Raw genomic sequence first — 23549 nt, 5'->3', positions numbered from 1 at the left:
CAGTGCAGCCACCAGAACCAAATTCATGCATGTCATTTGCTCCATGGTTCTGCTGCTTTTCTTCCCCCAGATTCGTGGCCTCATGGAACCGTGCGGCCTTCGCAGCAGCCCACTGGTGGCACCAGGGAATCCCAGGAGGAGCAGACAAATGATGCAACCTAGCCTCCGCCGTCCCCGCTCTCTGACCCAATGGACCTGGACCCACCATCACTGTCATCACCCGGAACATGCCCTCAGGCCTGGATGTATGCCCTGGCAGCAGTTTTCCAGAGGAGGTTCCTGTTGCCTTGCAAGCCAGATGGCGGGGCACTGTTGGGAGTACGCTATCCTCCACAATCATGGCTCCCAGCTTATATCTATGTCCAGCATTTTGCCTCCCTCCCCATTGCCATTCGCACCCTCACTACACAACGGTGCAGCATTTCGGACAGGGTGGATGGGAGGGGGGGGGGGGGGGGGGGCTGGTTGGCAAAGAGGTTACGAGAAGACTGATAGTAGGTTCTGGATCAAGCACGCCTATTAGGAGAGAGGCCAAAGACAGACTCGTAAGAAACGCACTGCCAGCACCCTCTCGATTGCAAGTATTTAGATCGCTGCCGCTGACTGGAGGGGTCAGTCACAGAGTCAGTCGCAGTCAGCTCAGTTACCAGCTCAGTCACTATTCTAGTTGGTGCCTATCAGTTCACGTCACGAGCTATGAGAGTGTAGTGTTTATAGCGGGATTTATACTTCACAGCTTCTACCACAACACATTGACTTGCTTAAAGACAAGTAGCTTCCTGTTCTTGTGAATAAACAACCCTGTTAATACATGTGTGCAGTTGTGTTGTAGAAAGAGGATGCTGGCCATCAAACAACATCCTCTCCCTTGCTTCCCCTGGGACAAGACTCTACAGTATCGACAAGGACACAATAGAAGCCACATAAACAAACAGAAATTGAGCTAAGCCACAACTAACGTAAAGTGAGCAATGTGTGAAACAACAAACAAATTCAAATCAGAATTTTATTGTCTCATAACTAGAGACCAGACTATATGCATCATATAAACTTTAAAATATGCATGCAAGTATGCATGGAAAATACTTTAAAAATGCATGAAAAGCATTGAAATATTCAAGATCAAATTATAAAACAACATGATAGTTAGGGCGTGCATTATATCTCAAAGTCAAACCTGTGCATATCAATTACGAGGAACAGTGCCGCACCACATGAAAAATCGGTACATTTAGAATGCTGATATCATTTTCTGAATACTTTCTGGTAGAGGTTAGGAAGGGGGCCTTTCTGGGACTATTTCCTAAAAGTTTGCAAAATGGGGAGACATACTGTGTTTCAAGAATTGTTCCTTCTTTGCTATTGTTGTTGGCAACAAGTGGATGTGATGCAAGTGGGTCGCAGTGAAACAATCATTATGTACAGGACCAACTTCGAGACATATCGCACACAGAGGGGCATGCTCAAAAACTCCATAATATCTTATCTAAAATACAACATACAATCATGAGCTTTTTGGACAGCATTAACTTTTAATTAATACTACTGGACCAAAACATGGTTTACAATTTATTCTATATTTCTCTACTATTTTAAACATAAATGACCAAGTGTTGTTTCAAATTTTCAGTAGTAAGATTGTGTCTTCAATCACTCAAAACATTTTTATAAGCAAAAACGGACCATTCTACATCAACTGAGGTAACTAGGCAGTATTTGGATTTGGGTGCTATGTTGGCACTTATTGTTTCTGGTAAAAGTTCACCCGTCCCATTAATAAAGCTATCAATTTATTGTTTAAAATGTTTTCAAACTTTTCTTTAAGTTTTCTTGGGAATACCTCTGGCAAAGAGGAGTTCACTACAATAATCTTATTCATTAACTGAATAGATTCATTCAAGCCAAATCTTGAGTTTCAAGCTTTTTTATACTTGCAAGTATATGGGGAAAATGAGTGCTAATCACAGCAATGTCTTTTTTAATACCGGAATCAATATAAGCTTCCTTGCAGTGACGAACTGCCAAAGCCTCTGCACTATTGAAGTAATTTATTACCCCTCTAATGGCTTAGAAATGTTCACTGTAAAACAACAGAGCTTCAACTCACATACCTCAACCAGTTACCACTGGTTCGGGAGGTAAGGGCACGTTTGGTAGTTTTTCTTTGTAGGCCTTGATGTGTGCAGGAGCCTTTAAGAACACTTTCTTTGTGGATGAAATCAGTTTATTTACATTCACAAATGTGGAACATACTTTTTCAGCAAGGCAATGTACTCTGTGAGCGAAGCATGTCACATGAATCAAATTGGGATAAATATTTTTAGGGCTTTTCCTGCTTTGAACATATAGGGAGCAGCAACTGAAATAAACAAACACCATTTCATCTGAAGAAGATTCTGGAAATATTTTTCTAATACCCTCAGTCACAAATCTGGCAATCATAGAATGATTTACTTTTTCATGTTCTTTGCAGGCTGCTAATAGGAAGAAGAAGGCTCTTCTTTTAAAGCACCAACAATTAAATTTCCAATGTAATGTTTTGTACACGTTTTTGTAAACTGAAATCCAGATAATGATGGCCTTGAGTTATTGCGTATTTCTTCCAGAACATTTACGTAAATTGTCAGTACGTAATTTTTATGCAATGCTGACTCATCTGGTATATTTTGATTTAAGCAATATTTGTGCAGGAAGCCTTTGAGGACCGGGTTTGTAAGTTTGTGAAGAGGAGTATTGCTTGCAATGAATGCTTCATACAGATCCATGTTAAACCAACTTTTTTGGTTACCTTTGGGCAAATCCCTGCTACTGCAGCTTGCTGTTGTCAGAAGTTGTTGTCTTGGTCCTTTCTTCTGCATTCCTGTGATATGAAGACTTGTCTTGAATGCTGGTCTGTTTGAAACTTTTTCTTTGCCCGAAATGTTCTCCTCGCAAACTCGACAATACAAACAATTCTGTCATATGTAAATGTTTCAGGATGGTCAGCTATCCATGAAACTATGTTTCTTTTTTCGGCGGCATGGCACACAACACATTACACACTATACATTGTAGACATGTTCAACTGTGTACAAGTAAATAGAAAGCTAAACTGAAACAATGGAAGTGCAACTAAACACTTGCACAGCTTAATTTAATCGTTGCCAATGCATACAGTATGACAGCAGAGGGGATTAACCAGGGGTGCGGGCGCAGGAGCATTGGCTCTGTCTGCCTGTTCCTGTTGCTGTTCCTCTTCTGTAATGATTTTGCTAGGCAGTGGCCTCTCAGTTAGCAACCGCACACAGTTCTAGGTCATGGTCAATCTGTGAGACATCAAAACTAGATCGAGCTAGAGATCGCCCATCTAAATTTTTAAATATTGTAAACATTGTGCATCATGGTGAGGTTTGCTTCTAAAATTTTCAGAACATACGTTCCTAAAAGTCAACCAATATATTTCTCCCTCCTATGTATATCTAGCAAAAAGAATGTTAAGGTCAAATCAAAAAGATCTGAAATCACATGGTGGCTTACCAACAATTGTGCTTTCCATGCATAGTTTGTGCCCAGAACAGGAAATAGGGGAAGTGACAGTGACACACAAAATACATAAGGTAGCTAGTGGAGTATAGATGTAGATGTAAATATTTTTCCCCTTGTACATTATTAATGCATGTCAGGCAACTCATTACATAACATTCATTTTTTTCCCAGTGTATGCAATTCCAGTTTTTTCCCCATGACAGAAGTAGTGCTGACAGCTGCTAGACAGTATGCATGATGACAACCTGGATAAGATTAGTGCCAACTGCTCATGTGTTAACTTTTTGTAATGCTTTTTATTATGTGACATTACAACTGTGATTATAAAAAGCTAATTTTATTATATTCTCAGTCACATTTCTGATGATGAGCTGAACACAAGCTGAGTGATACATAATTTGTACACAGCTTAAAACTGCATTTTGGAAAGTGTCATTTTATAAGCAACAGAGATCTGCAGATTAAGTATTTTGCTTGCTCTTTGCTGATTAGGAATTTTGCTCGCTCACACTCAAGCGTGCCAAGATTGGGCATCATTTTTTCAAGTACGAATGCCTGGAGCAGGCTGCCTGTGGTCGAATTACGCGATGTTGGTCAGAGACCGCCCGGCCTGGCAGGCTGACAACTCTTATGTTGTGGCTGTCATTAGAGCTCTGTTGTGAGCAGGCTGGTGTTGCTTCTGGTATATTCCTACCAGCTGATGGAACTATACTCATATCAATTTAGTTATGCTGTACACGTATATTCCTGTTTGTTAGCAGATGGTGCTTTAGACAACAAAGAACATTTGGAAATAGTTAAATGTCTCACAGACCACATCAATTCTCCTGTAAAAACCGCCATGTCAGTTCAGTACTGCATGCAATTCTAGAAATATAAACTCAATTTTAACTATTTCTAAACTTTAGCAGGTGTGCATGCATTTTTTTCCATGCAGTTTCTGTGTTTACAAATAGGCTCTGCTTACAAGGGAACCTCCCCATCGCACCCCCCCTCAGATTTAGTTGTAAGTTGGCACAGTGGATAGGCCTTGAAAAACTGAACACAGATCAATTGAGAAAACAGGAAGAAGTTGTGTGGGACTGTGAAAAAATAAGCAAAATATACAAACTGAGTAGTCCATGGGAAGATAGGCAACATCAAGGATACTGAGAACGCAGGAGCGCCGTGGTCTCGTGGTAACGTTTGCAGCTGTGGAGCGAAAGGTCCTTGGTTCGAATCTTCCATCGAGTGAAAAATTTAATTTTTTATTTTCAGTTTATGTGACAAACTCTTATGTTTTCATCACTTTTTTGGGAGTGATTATCACATCCACAAGAAAACCTAAATCGGGCAAGGTAGAAGAATCTTTTTACCCATTCGCCAAGTGTACAAGTTAGGTGGGTCGACAACATATTCCCGTCATGTGACGCACATGCCGTCACCAGTGTCGTATAGAATATATCAGATGTGTTTTCCTGTGGAGGAATCGGTTGACCTATGACCTTGCGATCAAATGTTTTCGGTTCCCATTGGAGAGGCACGTCCTTTCGCCTACTAATCGCACGGTTTTGCGATGCGGTCACAAAACACAGACACTAAACTTATTACAGTGAACAGAGACGTCAATGAATGAACGGACAGATAATAACTATGCAAAAATAAAGAAAGTAAAATTTTTACTCGAGGGAAGACTTGAACCTAGGACCTCTCATTTAGCAGCTGCTCACGCTACCACGGGACCACGGCGCTCCTGAATTCATATTGTCCATGATGTTGCTTATGTGGCCCATGGACTACTCAGTTTGTATATTTTGCTTATTTTTTCACAGTTCCACAAAACTTCTTCCTGTTTTCTCAATTGATCTGTGTTCAGTTTATCAAGGCCTATCCACTGTGCCAACTTATAACTAAATCTGAGGGGGGTGCGATGGGGAGGTTCCCTTGTTAGTTTGGTTTTATGATTAGGGTAATCTAACTATTATTTTTCATCATTTTGTAATTAACCTAAAAATTACGTTGGTCTAAGTTCAGTTTGTTATGTATGGTCCAAATTTGGGCTATAGCCACATTTTGGACCATTTTGCCAATATGATGAACCTGTGCCGTTTTTGTTCTAGAATCTGAGCAAAAAGCTAAAATATATACTGTGGGGGAAGGTAAAGACAGGGAAGGAAACCGATATGACCAAAGTGGTTCATGCAGTCAAAAATAAAACTTTATGTATACTGACGATTTCAACAATATTTAATGTGCCACAAATGATTTTGCAAGCATTTAGTAAATTAATTTAATGGAAAATGGGAAGTAAACTTGTGTTAGATGCAGAGTTAGAAAAAGGAACTCGTGTCTTATCTACTTCACATACAAGAGAAATTTTATGACTTCACAGTTAGTGACAAGGGATGATCCATTTGAAAAGGGAGAGGAGGGAGAACTTGGGTTTATCTATTTTTGCAACACAATAAGAAATGGATAAGAATTAATTGCTTTCGTTATATAATGTGTGGCCTCCTATAAGACCATAACAGATGATTCTTCAGTGTAATTGGTCATTGCTGAGTGAAAAATTTGTATATATTTGGAGTTTTCCAAACTTGGACTGTTGAAACCACATGAGGGTCTGATGCTAGGACCTAATCACTAGTAACTTATTTTTCTTTCCTGCAGTGTCAGAGACTATGCTGATCCCAAGTGAATTTTGTCAGCTTGCAAATGCAACATTGGCACCATTTAATAACTTGCATTTACTTGTGAAGGAAGACAGATGACAGTGTCACTAAATTCTACTGTATTTTTAGCTGTATGAGGGTTGTTTAATAAGTCTGGCAAATAAGCAAGAAAAAATGTTTGTTTCATAAACACTTCACCTTATTTCTTGACATAGCCTGCTTTGAGGGATGTACACTTGGTCCAACGAGCATCCAGCTTTTTCTTCCCATTGTAAAAATAGGTTTTGTCAAACTCTGCAAAATACTTATTGACTGCAACTATCAGTTTCTCATTTGATGCAAATTTCTTCCCAGCAAGCCAAAGTTTCAAGTTAGAGAACAGAAGGAAGTCACTTGGGTAGCCCCAAGTGACTGGTGAAAAGAGTAGTTGAGGAACCACTGCAAAGCCCAATTCATGTACTTTTGCCTCTATTATCATTGATGTGTAAGATGGTGCATTACCCTGGTGAAAGAGCAGTTTTTTGCATCCTAATCTTGGTCTCTTTTCAGCCAGCCAACAATGAAGCATAATACAGTCCAATTACGATCTTGCCTTTTCCAAGTAATTCCTTTGGAATACCGAAAAACAGTGACCATCACCTTGCCAGCTGACAAAATTGTCTTTGCCTTCTTCAGTGCACTTTCACCAGCCTTTGTCTATTGTTTTCACTGCTGTTTTGACTATGGTGTGTAATGATGGATCCAGGTTTCATCACCAGTCACAAATCAGGACAATAAGTCTTGCGGAGTTTGGTTGAACACTGCCAGATGTTGTGTTGAAATGCTGTGCCAGATGCACTTTTGGTCAACTATGAGCAATCACGGCACCTATCTCACGCACAGCCTCTTCACAGCCAATTCTCCATGCAGGATATTATGCACTCACTCAGTTAAGATGCCTGCAGCCTCAACAATCTCACAAATTTTCATTTGGCAGCCTTGCATTACCATATCATGGACCTTGTAAATTGTTTCCTTTAAAGTGGCATGAATTGGATGACAGGAGTGTGCTTCATTTTTATGGTGCTTGTCCAGCCACACTCAAATTCATTAATCCTGAAGTAAATGGTCCTCTCTGATGCTGCAGAGTCTGCAAGAACTTCATCCAATACTGCTTTGATTTGTGCAGCAGTCCAATACTTCAAATGAAAATGTCTAATAACAGCACAAAACTTTATTTTCTCCATTTTCAATCGCAGTTGACACAATGACCAATTCAGACAGCTGTCAACAATGAACTGTATGCTGTTGAAATTCTTTATATGATCCTTAGAATAATCAACCTTACCAACCATGAAGGCACAACTAAAATGTTCCCTTTTGTCATGGAATTTAACCCGACTTATCAAACCACCCTTGTCTTTCACTTACAGTAACGTATTGTCTAAAATATAGGAAGCAGTAAACTGCACACCATCACACTTTTTCAGTACAAGATTTGTAAATTAAGTGAACATGGTTCACAAATAGCGTCCTGACTGTTACTAGTTTTGAAAAGGTAAATGGTTTATTAAGAAGCTAAGATTTCATACTACCATAAGTGAAAATAAAATCAGATTTTTTAACTGCACACTTGTCAAAACAGATCGAGAAATGATATGGAATTAAAAATCATGCAAAATGAAAATCAGAAGTTTTCTTCTTTCACAAGGTAAGTGAAGCACTTGATGAAAAATAAGTCCATAAAATGATGTGTAAAGAACGAGTGTGAGGGAAGTCACATGCAATTGTTTCCTGCGAGAAAAGTGACGACTCTGGCATATGCTAGACTTCCACAGAACTGTGTGTACTAAACACTTCAAGTGAGCATAATTGCTAGATGCGGAAGCTATGGAGTACCATGCGTCCAAAATGCTTTTTTGATGACCAGCATACTAAAAATTCATCCACACAGACATAGCCTGGACAATATTTGAACCAATCTACATCCAGTTCACAGCAAATTATTAAAGACTTAATGTCTCAAAGATCCGTATTACACCATTTAAACCAAAAAAATACCCACTGGTTCAACAAACTGACATTAATTGTCATGCACTAAATGAAATACTATATGCAAAATTCCTTAATGTTGAACAACAAGCTGAAACTAAGTCAGCACAGAGATCAAGTGCAAATCTGGAAGTTCACTGGCATGTTTTGTATTTAGAAGTGTACTGATATGAAAACCACAATGCTAGCTTCTTTTGCATACTTGCACTCCCTATTCTATAATGGAATTATCTCTTGGAGCAATGCACCAAATGCAAAGAAAGTATTTATTCAGTAAATGTAGGCAGTAAGGCTTTAAAGAAGAGGAATTTTCAAAGATCTATGATTATCACTCATTTCACAGAGCATATACTCTTTAAGAATGTGTAATGTTAGTTTACACAAAAACTGCTTCCATGTAGACTGTCTCCTTGATTCAGTCACAGTGTGGTTGTATAATCGTGTATAAAGGTTTTCAGCAAGCTCTCATTGAACATACACGAGGAACTGGGAACCCTAATGAATTCAAAAGAAAATTAAAAGCATACCTTGTTAGCTAACCCAAAAAATTATCTAGCTATCTAGATCCAAGGATTTAAGATGCCTGATAGTCAGATGACAAGTAACAACACTCACTATAAATAGGATGCATGCTTGTAAATGTCTGCAGTACAAGTACAGTTGTGTAGATGTTAGATTGACTGTAGGAGACATATAGCAGCAGTAGCTTCTTTCATAGCAGTAGCTTTCCTGTTCATTTTCTAATATTAAATTTCTCCTAAATGTGAAAAATAGTGCCTGACAGTTTAAGGATAGTTAATTATTATGGAAACTTTTAACAGCAGCTTCTCTTTATCAGTTTAAAGCCTGAAAGTGCTAAATCCCTGAGCTTGTCCTTCACATTAATACCTATGAACAAAAAGACAAAAATCTTACTGCTGTGAAGTGTTCTTTATACAAGGCTCAATCTTACAAGTATTGTGCTAGGAAATTGTCCGTGCTATGCTGACTGGACAACAAAAACTACAGACATAAAAGTAAGTGCTCTAGACCACAAAGTTATTATTACTCATCGTGAAACTATATTTATCACAGTGTTTATAATTACTTGATATTTAAAAGCCTTACTTGAAGCTGATATTCGATAACAGGAAGTTCTTGGTTTGGGGTTGGACCAAACTGTTTCCGAACAGCTGAGTAACGAACTGCAATGGTTACAGCCTTTGCCAGCAATACAGCCGATAAATTAGCAGAAGTCACCAAATAGTGAAGTGCCAGTTGAGTTTGGACATCTGTAAGTACAAACGTTGACTAGAAGGATGAGGATTTTAAAACATAATATTATGAATCAAGCTAAATAACTTCTATATAGTTGAGTCAGCATAAGTTTATCCCTGACAGTTGCAATGAATTCAGCATGGTAGCTTCATGTGCCTACTTCGACCAATAAAATAATGCAGTTTTGTTAACATCTCTATGGCAACGCCTTAGTGTTGTCACAGCTGTTTAGATGGCTACTGTTTTTGCCTACATCTTTGCCTACACTTTGAAATTGAAAGCTTGCAACAGTGTTGCAAGTTGTTGGGAATCTTCTTATGCCATCTAAACTACATAACAGTTAAATATTCATCATAGTTACACTAAGAAACAATAGCTTCTACCTTTTTCTCAGTTTTGTAATAAGTCAGAGATAGATTGTTTGTTAGAAGCCATACTTGGTAGAAGCACACATGGAGCAAAAACAGAGCTGAGAGCTTACATTTTTTAAAAAGTTATGATAATTATTGATTTGTTGCACAAATATTAAAAAAAGTTAATGCCACTGAGACATTACCTCACCTATGGCAAGGTAGAAGGGGATTTAAATAAACAGTCATCAATGTTCTACCTTCAAGGCATTGCTTACAAATAAATCTGGCATGAAAACATAAGTGTGATTGTTTTACACCAAATGGCTCATGGGCCATCTACAGAAAAAATTTCCAATCACCTAGACTCCTAAATTCCTCATCCAGTTCAAATTCATTGACGATTTCTTTATTAAGTGGACCAATGGTGAGGCCATCCTTATTCTCGTTTTCCAAGAATCTCATTATTGCTCCCATTCATATCACATGGTCCTCCTGAACTTAGTAAGCAAGTGTGCTTAGTCTCAACATCCACCTCACTGCTGGCTACGTAAAAAAAATCTCTGTTCACTCTATGACTATTCACTGACTACTTCTGCAACCAGACATACACCGGTGAATGGCAGGTCTCCAGGCTCTGTCATCCAGCTTACAAGCTGGCAGGCCAGTACCAGCTGGTGTATGCACCACAAGTATGTAAACTTTCCAGATGAGCACCAAAATGCCAACACAGTACACTTCAACAACGATGGCACTGCAATCAAATCATGTATTCCAAGCAGAAATCCTTTTGCCTGTCTATCAAACCACCACCAAATGTCTAGCAGGCAGCATTCACTTATGCTCTGAGAATTACATTTGTCCCTCCCAGCAGTCAATCCTTCAGAACACAGGCATTCTGTCAGCATCTACTCTGGGCACTGTGCTGGTCAGGTCCAGCACCCCATTAGTTGGAGCCCATGCTCATCCTTTAAAAATAGTCTTCACTCAGTGTATGCTCTGGGGTTTACACCTTCCTATACTAGTTGTCCCACACTGAACCAGGCACTAACCAGGACTCCTGCATTTCAAAAGAGTTACTCACCAAGTGTTATTTCTTCTTGTAACGCAGTCAAGAACTCTGCAGTTACTTACCAATTGTTCTCTCTTCTCGTAACTGACAACAGAACTCTGAAGTGTTCATTATGTTGTAACCAAGAAAATCTGTTCTTAGTCTACTTGAGAGAATATATGTCTTCATGCTCCATGCAGTGATCCCAAAAGAATGTTTGCCCTCCATGAAGGTCCACTTGCTGATTAGGAGTGGGGTTGTGTCACTGCTGTTGTGATTACTGGATACTTGGTTATTTGTAATAGAATTGTAGATGCTACACACTCTGTAACTCATTCACCATCAGAATGTCCCTCCCTCTCAGTCTGGCCACTCATGGACAATACGCATGCAATAACATTTAGTCTTTCTTTCAGTACACTGAAGATCTTACGGAACCCTATGTAGACTAAAATTACCCTCTGCACCTTCTCCAATAACAGGTCTCTCTTGCTTTACCCCATATACAGTCAACACCCTTCACATATCTACACATTCACAAGAAAGAAGCACCCTGAATATCCTCTCCACACTGGTCAAAATTGCATTTTGCTGCACAGCCAACCTGCACAGGATATTCTTATCTGTCCCATGCCACTTCTGTCCCAACTCTCTGTACTCACAGATCATAGCCCACAGAATATGCACGAGCAACATCTATCTTTACAAGAATGTGAATTTAGAAGATGGAAAGGGTTAGCTGCTGTCCACTCCTTATTGACCTCTCTCTGTACACAACAAACCATGACACTGTGGATTACAGCTGGTATTATGTATATATGCAACAGTGTGCATGTCAGTTTCATCAATGATCCAGAGACATCCGGAGGATGAGCTGATTACTTTAAAGGATTAAAACCCTTCAGTTGTCTAGTGTATTCTATTCAATTAATAAACATTTTTCAGGTGAACAATGTTCAGACATCCTTACAATTCTCCTCGGCTTTGTTTGTTATTAGCATTTACTAAGTTTCAACATTTAAAAAGTGCTACCAACAGAAACTGCATGGCAATAATACAGCATGAAACCAAAGGCTTATTAAAAACACAGCAAGATAGCTACTATATTGTCTCATGGAAATCTGCAGTATTGAGATCTTCAAATTATTATTTTTTTTATCCCTATTTGTCATTGGACAAATATTTATTATTTTTAATAAAGTGATGCTTTTGGTATTTAATTTTTCATTTCACAAAGAAATCATTTTTGAGCTGTTCACAATCTTACAACAGTAACAGTTACATGCTATACAAATATTTAACACAGTAAACTGTATTTAAATAACAATTACCATCAAAGGTCATGGCATTTGCTGTCCTTGTATACCTGCCAGAAGGTGACACATCCGCAAGGCTATTAAGCAAATTTTCTTGTGGTATACGGTATTTGTTGAACATCAGAAACCCAGTGTCAACTCCATTTTGCCCAGTCTTCTCACCCACATTACCAACAATAATTCCTGAGTATGACATAAGAGTCATAGGATCCCTAATTGGTACCAAGAAGTAGTGCACACCATGATTCACACTATCTCCAGTGATAAGATTTGCAGAAACCACAGCATGTGTACCACTAATTCCTGCAATAAAAACAAAAATTAAAGTCAATGAAAACTCGTGCTTATGAAACCGAAAATATTATTTGAAATTTTAAAAAAATGCAGTTTAGAACTAAAACACACACACACACACACACACACACACACACACACACCACTTCCAAAGGTCTCCAGGTACCATACTGAACAAGCTATGAGTTGTGTTAAGCTATGGAATCAAAGGTGCATACATCAAGGCACAATGACTCATCTTCATTATATTTATATATTTATTTTTATTTTTCCTGCCATAATGAATCAACAGAAGAATTTACTGAGTTTGAATAGGGCATGATTTTGGGGACTCCGAAAGTTCAGACTTCCCATCAGAGAGATTTTACAGGAGTTATAATCACCCAAATTCACTGTTATCAATAACATTATCAGAAGGAAACATTAAAAAAGCATCAGAGTCAATCATCATTCAGCACTTTGGCAATGCCGCTGAAACTGATCAACATTAACCTCTAAAATATATTGTAGAAATGAATCATCATACATCCTTGTGAACTGCTGCAGATGACTCCCATTTTAGCTGAGGCTGAGAAATCAGTGGCAAACTGATCCTTCAAGGGGTGGTAAAACTCATTCTTTATGGTTGTGCTGCTTCTGAGAAGCCACTGACCATAAGAACAATTACACATTACTCAGAGTTATGCTAACAGTGTCATCACTGGTCTGTGGGCACTGGAAAAGTAGTTTATATTATGATAATCACATTTTATGACATGCTCAGAAGGGAATGATGGACATGCATGAACCTGGCAGATACCTGGAAAATAGTATTCATCTGCATGTGTTGTGGCAACAGGAGATGGTGTGATGGTGTGTGGTTGTTTCCATCAATTGGTGAGATTGCAGTGTTCTTATTATCTATTTTCTCTATGTATAGTTTCTTAATCATATCAAACATCAGCAAAGATCAGTAAATAAAGTGCTATTTTCCACTGTCATGTGGTACTGTATGCTTAGTTATTACATGATAAGATATTCAGTTTTTTTCATAGAAAAAAATACAATGTAATCAGTTACATTAAAATGTAAATATTTGTGTGAAATTGTGCCAAAATTAGTATTATCATTAAGTCACCACTTTTGTAAGTTTCCTTCAGTGTTTGCCTTGACTGGTCAAACAGCATAAATGTTAATTTCTCTTTACTGCCAGTGAACATCCCATTTTTCCCCAGTTGCTATCCAACCTCACAATTCCCTCCTGTGCACTTCTCACTCTTATTTGCCAATTTTCATACACTGCCTGGCAGAAAATGTGAAGTACCTACAAGAAGGAAAGGAAACAAAATAAAACTTCCTGGGTTGAGGAAGCATGTAATTACAAAATCAAGTCAAATTTACAAAGAAAATGACAGTGTGAGCCCACTTATCAGTGTGACATTGCAAACACGCTGGCATAGACGCCTGTAGTGATTCTGGGTGTCAGGGTGTGATAAAGTCATCATTTTGTCTCCTGAGGTAAGGTGGCCTGCAACTGTTGTAACAGGTCCTTCATTATATTCTGGATACTGCCACTGGTATGGAGCTGATGTCTGAACCGGTCCCATATATGTTTTACAGGGACAGATATGTAAATATTGCTGGCCATGGGAGTAGTCCAACATGATGCAGATAGTTCATAGACAAACATGCTACGTTGAAAAACAGCACCACAATATTGTCACATGAGAGATAGCACATGAGGATGCAGGATGCCCCTGGCATACTGTTGTGTTGTCAGGTTCGCTCAATGACTACCAGCAATGACCTGAAGTTATAACTGATGGCTCCCCACACAATGACACCAGGAGTAACACTGTTGTGAGTCTCCAATACATTGGAATTTTTGCCACACTCACTCATGACGATGATCATCCAGGATAGCGCAGAACCATGATTCATTACTGACACCATTCATCAGCAGTGCATGCTTCCCAGTCATTGCACCATTCCAAATGCAGCCATTATGTCGTGTTAATGGCAGACTACACCTGGGACAGTATTTAACTTGTCTGTCTGTTGCTAGTCTCTGGCGATTGGTGTGGGATGACACAGAATGTTGCAGGGAATCTATTGTTTTTAGATGGCAGGTGCAGATGTGAAGGAGTTATGATGTTCTCAGTGTACAAATTGGCAATCCTCCCATGTGGCGGTCAGACATGGTTGATACAAACCTTGACAACAAGTATGCATTCCCTCATATTCTGATGCAGGCCAATGTTGAGCCACTGTCACTTTCAAATGCCCCAAAAAACTGGATACTTACACACTTCAACCAGCTATTGAAATGGAGACCCACAATGAGGACCACTCCAAACTCTTAGGTTGATGTGTGATGAAGCAAGCTGGGATCTTTTTACTCCCTCTCCTGTTTTGCCATCTGCCTCCTTAAATTCATTTTATTTTCATTTTTGCCTAATTACCATTAACATATTTTAGCATTTTCATAAAAGAGAAATGTTGGCACTCAGTTTTAAAGAATATAGCACCAGGTCTAATTATGGGCTTAGTTTTGTGTATGTAATTAACTGCTAATTTATTCTGACTATTCCTAGTTAATATATTTTGTTGTAGGCTAAAATATATATGTGTACAAAGTTACATAGATACTTGACCACATCTTGTGGATGCTTCACATCTTTTGTCAGGCAGTGTATTTTTTTAAAATCTGCATCTTATGATTTCTTTCAAGTTTCAAGGTTCATTTTGAATAACCATTTTTGTGCAATGTCTGTTGTCTGAACCTCACTTCTCAGTTTACAGTAACTTCTAATCCTTTCCAAGACCTTATACCTCCATCCCATATTTACACGTGAGCCATATGGGCTTGGGGCAAGGATGGAAAATTTTTGATCAAAAACATTTAAGTGGGGAAAACATAAACAAAAAAATAGGCAGTGATGGTTGCAGGAATTCTTATTAGCGGGAGGAAAATCATAGGCAGACGATAGACCAAAGGAGATGTAGACATAATTAAACTAGCAGCACTGCCTTAGTGACATTTTTATGTGGCTAGGCATGGACATATCAGAAGTACAAACAGAAGCTTTGATGTAGCGGTATCAGTGTAGTGCTTTTATTGTTTGTTTGTTTGTTTGTGTATGTGTGTGTGTGTGTGTGTGTGTGTGTGTGTGTGTGTGTGTGTGTGTGTGTGTGCATGCGCGCGCGTGCGCGTGTGTGCGTATTCCCCTTGTTTTATTAATATGGTGAAGTTCTGATACAAAGTAAACATCAATATGGATGGTAGGAAATGTCTCAGTGGTGCAAGCTATGGAAAATTAGTTGAACAAAAGAGGAGGAGGGAAAAGGAAGTGTTAGATCAAACACATGGTTGTACATGGTTTTCATTAACAAAGGACTAGATCCTACAGTTTTAAATTCTTCCTCTTCTGAGGCCCTGAAACCTAAAAATCATTCACAGTGCAGCAGCAGTTGTGGTGAAAGCTTGACGTTAGTGAATCTGAAATTGATAAACAACATACGAACAATTGCACAGCAAGTGAACCAGAGTTAGGCCTAGGGGAAGTTTGCTCAGACTTTACAGTAGATGAAATCTCTTCTTTTGGGAAATCAGTGAAAAAACACAAGGCTGCATAGTACAAAATGGAATTATTCAGAATGGAAACTGTGATTTTGTCAAGTCAGAGTGAGCATATCTTTTATTCGAAAGGAAATTGTGGAATGGAGACATCAGACAACACAATTACTTGATTTACTCTTCCTGTCAGGGGTAATTTTATTGCCCTCATGTAAACGGTTTGGGGATTCATCCCAGTTTGGCACAAGTGGCTTTAGAGTTTGGAAACACACTAAAGTAGTAAAACATTGGAGAAACGTACAACAGAGGGTAGTGGCTATAGTGAAAAAACTTTGTTCAAGAGGACTGCCATTTCATGGAGATTAAGTACAGTTCGGTACCTTAACAAATGGTAATTTTATATGTTTAGAGCTGATAGGTGAATTTGATCGATTCTTAGCTGGTATATATAAAATTATTATGAGGAAGACTGTTGCAGAAGAGATAGTTGATGCAAATATTACTGCGTTATTGTGAATTCTATGCCTGATGTATCACACTGATCAGTTAAGTTTCACTATACAATATGTGAATAAAGATGGCATACCACAGGAGCAGTTTGTAAAGTTTTTTTGAGAAATGCTGGGCATATCAAGAAAGAATGGACAAATACAGTATTTAAGTTTCCCAACTCCCAAGGATTAGACACAAGCAATTTCTATGGCCAAAGTGGTGACAGTGCTGCAGATATGGTGGGAATCTACTTTGGCCTGCAAGCCCAAATCAAGTCATTCAATCCCTTGGCATTTTTAATTCCTTGCTCCAATTATTCCCCGAATTTGGTATGTTCACATGGAGGCACACACAGTGAAATGTCTACAACATTTTTTGACCTGCTACAAACTATTTAAAAAATTTTTACAGCATCTATAGTCAGTTTTTGAAGATGGAAACTCGAGTTTACAGTCTCGCTGCAATACAAGGTGGTTAGCTTGAAAAGATGGCTGCAAAATCATAAATGCTAATTGGGATGCAGTCAATAAAGCTCTCAAGTGAACTTCCGAAGAGAAACGTGAAAAAATTATGATTACATCAGAAGCAATAAAAATATTGCAAAAGCTTAATTCCAAATATATTGCATTCATGGCTACAACGTGGAGGAGTATTTTGGAAAGTTTCAATGCAGACAACGCTACGGTCAAAAGCAGTTGACATATCTGGAGTAGTGAAACTTTACACTTCACTTCTAACTTTCACAGACGAAATGTCTTTTGAAGTGTACAAAAAGTTGTGGGAAAGAAAATGGGAGATTACAAAAAAAACTTGTTCAAGTCAATGAAACTAAAGAAAACCATGATGAAATGCAAGAAGTTCTTTCATGACTCCGACTCTGAGTCGGAAAATGAAACTTTGGTTTGAAAATCTGATAGTGACATACTGAAGACCAATTATTTAATTATATTGTACAATTATCCACAGAGCTCAATAAGCATATTGGTGTCAACAGAAAGTTTTCTGAAAAGTTTTCATTCTTATCCAGTTTGATGAAAATGGACCCCAGTGAAGTGTAAAATTCTGGAAAACAGTGGCAGCATGTTTATTCAGAGAATTAGAGGAGTCTTTTGGGACAGAATGTGTCCATCTCAAAAGCTTCATGTTGAGTTTGGATATGAGAATGATCCTTCTTTGCCTACCTTAAATAAAATCCTAAGAGAGAAATCTGTGGTATTATCCAAAAATCAGCATCACTCTTCACATTTATTAGAGCACACCAACAACAAACTCCTCTGCTGAATGATCCTTCTCAGTTCTTGGAAGGAATAAGAACTACTTGCATGCTTCTCCAAGTAAGGAGTGTTTGAAACAACTGGCAATAGAAAATGATCTGACTGAAAATAGATTTTGAGTTTTTTTTTTTTTTGCAAATAACACGGCGAGAAGAAAGCCACTTAACTACTAACATTCTTTGTTGCTATATTAATCGTTTTTGAGTTACCCTTTGTGTGTGTGTGTGTGTGTGTGTGTGTGTGTGTGTGTGTGTGTATGTGTGTGTGTGTGTGTGGTTATACTAGTATATGTCTGTCATATCCAATCTGAATTTTGGACATGCTGCAACCAATCATTTTACTCTGAACTCAAGGTTAGGACCATAATTCCGTACAATATTTTCTTTTTGCAAAGATTTCTTCTTTAAATAGTATATATCTATTTTAAATTCCCTCTTTACAATTTCGCTGCCCACCCCCCCCCCTTTTTTTTTAATTGCCTAAGTTAGTTGTTTTGGGGTGGGGACAAAAAACGATTATTGAGCTCATAGGCATTAACTTTACCTAAATAGAGGGTTGCCTCAGTTGTTTAGGAGTATAACATAAAGGATCTGCCTAAAAGCTTGTGAAACTAACCATTAAATATCTCTCTGTTTATCTGTTTGTGTGTAATTTCTGCACCAGTAGCTCCTAGTTCAGCAGTAAAGGAACATTTCTTGTTGATACACATCAAAACAGCTGCCTTTTAAATTAGTAAAAAAAAAAAAGACTAGGCATGTCTAAACTTCACTTCTCTTGCAAAAGGATTACTGGCTCTCCAAATGTCACATACCGAGTCTTGGCTGCCAACATTTTGCAGATTCAAAATCAGGAGAATGAAGCTCAAATTCTTGTGATGTTTGGTCATAAGTTGCCGTTGTCCTGCAAGAACCGCAGATCTCTTCAGTTGCCACACATCCAGAAATCTGTACAGAAAAAGGTAGTTCAAAGTTTGTGTGACACAGAGGGGTGGGGTGGGGTGGGGTGGGGTGGGGTGGGGGGGGAGAGAGAGAGAGAGAGAGAGAGAGAGAGAGAGAGAGAGAGAGAGAGAGGGTGGAGGTGGGGTGGGGTGGGGGGGTGGGGGGGACTTATAAAAACAAAGAAAACAAGACTGCCCATGTCAATAAGAAATTATTTGTCATGGCATATAAGTGTACAACTCTTTTATAACATTAAACTGAAGCAGCATCCTTACAGCATATTTTAAGTTTCAACTTTATGTTATTCCTGCATGGAAATAAAAATATGTTCAAAAAAAAATAATTTGCGTGAAACACAAGTTGTTTTATTCACACATTATGTCCCACAAATAGTAGATGTAGGTGGACAGATGGATTTCAGGTTCCTAGATTTCTGAAGAAATGGTGTAAGGCACGAAGGTTAATAACTGTAAACCTCATACCATTGAGTCTAATCCATTTGTACAAGAAGCAGTTCACTATGTTTTTTGTTTCAAATACATAACTGTTGGTGACTTGATTGGTGGAGACTAACTGTGAATGTATAACTAATGACTCCTTACTGAATGCTTCAGGGACAGTGACTTGTGTTGTCCAGTGTTTCTATTTGAAGACTAGCATAGGGAATTTTCACTGAGTTATTTACAAAACAGCTTCATAACATATTTGATTTTAACAAAAAAGGCAGAAACTGAAGGCAATACCTGTATCCATTTAGAAATCATATTTCGTTTAACTATTAGCTGCATATAAAAGTGGCATTAATATTGGGGTATTATTTTAATGAGTGGATTTTTTTACGTGCACAAATTCATCTTGGGTCTTATAATACAGTTCACAAAGATTATTCCAGAAACAAATACTTATACTTTGAATACACGTTCCTCAAGAGAACAACATTTTTGATCAGTATTATTACCTAAACTATAAAATTTTGAAAGAAGGTAAAGTGATGGTTAGATTTAAGTAAAACAGGGATTTAAAATAAGGTATATAAATCCTGAATTAGGTACTTATTAGCAGTTTGAAAGTTTGTGTGCACATGGTTTTAATGTTCCTTAAATGTTGAATATTTCCTTTAGCAAGATGACTAAGTTACAGTTTAAATAATAAATAAATGTGTGACTAGGGCCTCCTGTCGGATAGACCATTCGCCAGGTGCAAGTCTTTTGATTTGACGCCACTTCGGCGATGGGGATGAAATGATTTTGATTAGGACAACACAACACCCAGTTCCTGAGCAGAGAAAATCTCTGACCCAGCTGGGAATCGAACCCGGGCCCTTAGGATTGACATTCTGTCGCACTGACCACTCAGCTACCGGGGGCGGACGACAGTTTAAATAATAAGGAATAGAAAAACACATCTCATTAAAGAATTTTGACATTTCATGTAAACACAGCTCACACATTAGGTAAGAGAAAGAAACAAAAAATAATATTTGTTATCACAAATACATCAGAGCAAGTGAAGCTATTCCTCATTGATGTGTTTCAACATGGTAGGCATTGTACCACATTGCTAATTAATAATGAAGATATAATCATAGAAAGTACCCTAGCAGTTAATATGATGGGTTCGAAGATTTTTTTACTATGTTCTGAAATGTAATGAACACAATGAGTAATAAACTATTTGATACTATCTGCATTTTTCAAATTTAATGCATTGCCTTTCTGGGAATATGCCGTGTGCTGGTTGGTAGAGAGTTAACATATTCGAATGTATATATGAAGTTATTTACTTTTAAGCAGTTGAGCCATGATCTTGCTCTTTCGGCTGTTAATCCTGTGTAGTATAATAATTAAGTTGCAAGAACATTGTCTTGGTACTGAAGCAACAACAACTTTATTCACTGGTTGAAATTAGACGATATTGTAAGGCTCTCTCAGTGCAGTGAATGTGAATAGATGTCCTTGTGAGAAATACTCTCTTTGTGTGTGACTAGAATGATTGATAATTCTCTGTGTGGAGCGGACATAAGAACATAAAATTATCAACAGGCCTAAGAATAAACAGAAACATAGAGAATATAACAGAAACACAATGTCCCTGGCAGCTGGTGGGAAAACTATTTTTCACAAGGAGAAGTTTTTAAACACACACACACACACACACACACACACACACACACACACACACACACACCACACAGCACTGATAGCCGCAGTTGCTGCAACAGCCTCCTTGGCAGAAGCAGAGTGCTATCCAGGTAACACACCATGAAATGGACATGTTGATCAGATCTCATGCTGTGCTGGTCCCTTGGTGATGATGTTGTGGCTGGTGCTGGTGTAGGAGCTGCTGTTTCTAGAGTGTGCTGGGTGAGGCTGTGTCCATGAAATATCAGCAGGGGACAGCCCTGTTTCACTCAGTCAGTAGAGAATGTGGCATATGTCCTGTTGACTGAAATGTCTAGTGTACAGTTTCCTCTCGAGGACTTGGTGCAGCCCAGTATATGGTGGCTGAAGGGCTGGTTTGAAGCCATCGGTATGCAGCATTGCGTGTGAATACGGTGCTCAGATTGCTATGGAAGAATGTGAAAGCTGTTCCGTGTCTGGACAGTTGCAGAGGTCAGATCTTGACATGCGATCTCTCAGACATCTGACAAAGATGTCTGGATCAGGCGGAGTGGTCACATCTATGAATTTGCTAGGTAGTTGCGTTGTCTCTCCATGTACCATTTCTATGGAGGAGGCATCTCCATTGATTTTGCAGGTGTTTTGCAATCCAAGCAAAACCATTAGAAGAGTATCTGTCCTCCTGGTTCTGTTGCACTTCAGTGCTGCTTTGAGAGACTGGTGCCAACACTCAGTCATCCAACCGATGACCAGATGGGAGCTTATTGTTATATGATGACTTGTACTGCAGTATGTTGGGAGCTTGGCAAATATATCCAACTATATCTGTTTTTTCTACGACGTGGACTAGGCAACCAAATCATGATGCTCAGCTGAGCACAAAGGAGTATGCCAATGTTTCTGCCAAGATACTGTGTTGTGAAATGGTCAATCATAATTAGGAGATAGCATTAACTGTTTGAAGGAGGCAACAGTACCGCACAGTTTATGCATGAAACAAATGGTAGTGTCTGGGAAGTCACCAACTGGTGCATGTAGGTGACAACAGACCTTGCTGCACTGGCTCTGGATGCAGTACCTTGGCCACTCATGGTAGTTTTTCGTAATTCCTCTCAACACAAAATGATCCAAGATTAGGCACATTGTTAGTTGTGCACCAGGGTGGCACAGGTTGTGGAAGGACTCAAACACACTTCTTCCAAAATAGTATGGTAGATAAGGATGAGGTACTGCCTTGGCCACGTTGCAATTATAGCTTGGCATTGGTTCCCGGAACATTAATTAATCATAGGTGCAACAAAGACGTCACTTTCTGCAACAGATCTTGTAGTTCTCAGCCCCTAAATTGCACTTCAGTGAGCTCAACATATTCTTTTATAATGGAACTGCTGCACAGGAGAGGCAGTTTACAACTACAGTCTTAATTCCATATTTATGACGAATACTTGCTGAGTTGTGTAATGTGCAATCAGTTGGTTATGTTGTCTGAGTGAACAATTGATGATGTTCTGCCAGAAGGCATACATTAACAGCTTGTGCTCCATACAGTTGGTAAATTCTCGGTGTTCCACTCAAGGACAGAGTACTTACTCACCTTGTGGTCACACAGACTCTATTTTTGTTGTAACATCGAACAGTATGCATGAGAGAAATGGCCAGAGGTTGCCATATACTATTGTTTCATTATTGCAACACTGTGCCCTCTGCTGTCTGGCTTGCATCCGCTACTAACACTAATGTGTGTTCAGTTCCAGGTGAGCTAGTAACACAGCATTTGCTTGATCTTATTCAATGTGGCCTTCATGCAGTTTGTCCATGAAATTGCTGTGTTTCCTTTACATTTAGGGCCTGCAAGCACAGCATACAAGGATTCTTGTATTTCCACCACACATGACAGGTGGCAGTGGTTAAAACTGAACATTCTGAGAAAACACCATAATTCTTTGACTTTGGCCAGCCAAGAAATCTGGAGGATGGCTTCCACTTTGTGAGGTAGCAGTAAAGAGCCCGATGGAGAAATGCGTTTTTCAAGGAAGTACACTTGCGGTCAACAGAAGACACATCTTGCTGTGTTTAGTACTGCACTGCATTCGTCTAGCCACCTGAATACCCCTACAAGGTTTTGCAGATGCTGTTCCGACAAGACTGAGAATACCAGTATGTCAACTAAGTAAGCAATAGAGGACAGGTCTTGCAACACAGAACTGATGAACCTCTGCCAAGTTCTGGAGCATTCCAGAAGCCAAACATCATGACCTTGCTCTCAAATAGGCCAAACACGGTTATTATTGCTATCTTTGCGATGTCTTCTTCAATGACGGTAGCCCATGGTGTTGTTGACCAGTCATGCCTTTGTTATGTCAGGTGGCAGGTTGTAGTATAAGAGGAAGTCTTTCATATAATTGGCTCCACGATGTCTGCAATTACAGCATTGACCAAAAACAAATCAAACCACTGCATGCCATATGTTGCTATGAAGGAATTGTTGGTGGCAGTCAGGTATACTGTTGTTGGCAGGCTACAGTGGTATATCATGGCTCATGGGTAGCCGCACAGATTGGAACCTATGTCCACTAAATATTTCCAAACTGTTCATTGGTCGCTCATGAATAGGCACTGTGACATAGATCATCAGTCAGAAGAGGCACCTATGTCTGACTGCCACTGCAGGCCGCAGTGGCCGAGCGGTTCTAG

General features: G+C 38.9%; 1 protein-coding gene across 8 annotated transcripts in view; it reads right to left on the bottom strand.

The window, feature by feature from the left end:
• The window catches only part of LOC126197937 (peroxisomal acyl-coenzyme A oxidase 3-like), a 95642-nt gene that overhangs the window by 37663 nt on the left and 34430 nt on the right, over positions 1–23549 (bottom strand). For all 8 annotated transcript variants that reach the window (XM_049934680.1, XM_049934684.1, XM_049934677.1 and 5 more), the window contains exons 5-7: positions 18609–18741; positions 12197–12484; positions 9315–9478 (exon numbers count right to left, since the gene is read on the bottom strand). In XM_049934680.1, coding sequence (XP_049790637.1) covers positions 9315–9478; positions 12197–12484; positions 18609–18741 — 585 coding nt within the window. The remainder of the gene's footprint in view (positions 1–9314; positions 9479–12196; positions 12485–18608; positions 18742–23549) is intronic.

Source organism: Schistocerca nitens, chromosome 1 (assembly GCF_023898315.1).
Source record: "Schistocerca nitens isolate TAMUIC-IGC-003100 chromosome 1, iqSchNite1.1, whole genome shotgun sequence".
In the NCBI taxonomy this organism is placed as follows: Eukaryota; Metazoa; Arthropoda; class Insecta; order Orthoptera; family Acrididae; genus Schistocerca; species Schistocerca nitens.
This window is presented reverse-complemented; position numbering and strand designations above follow the sequence as displayed.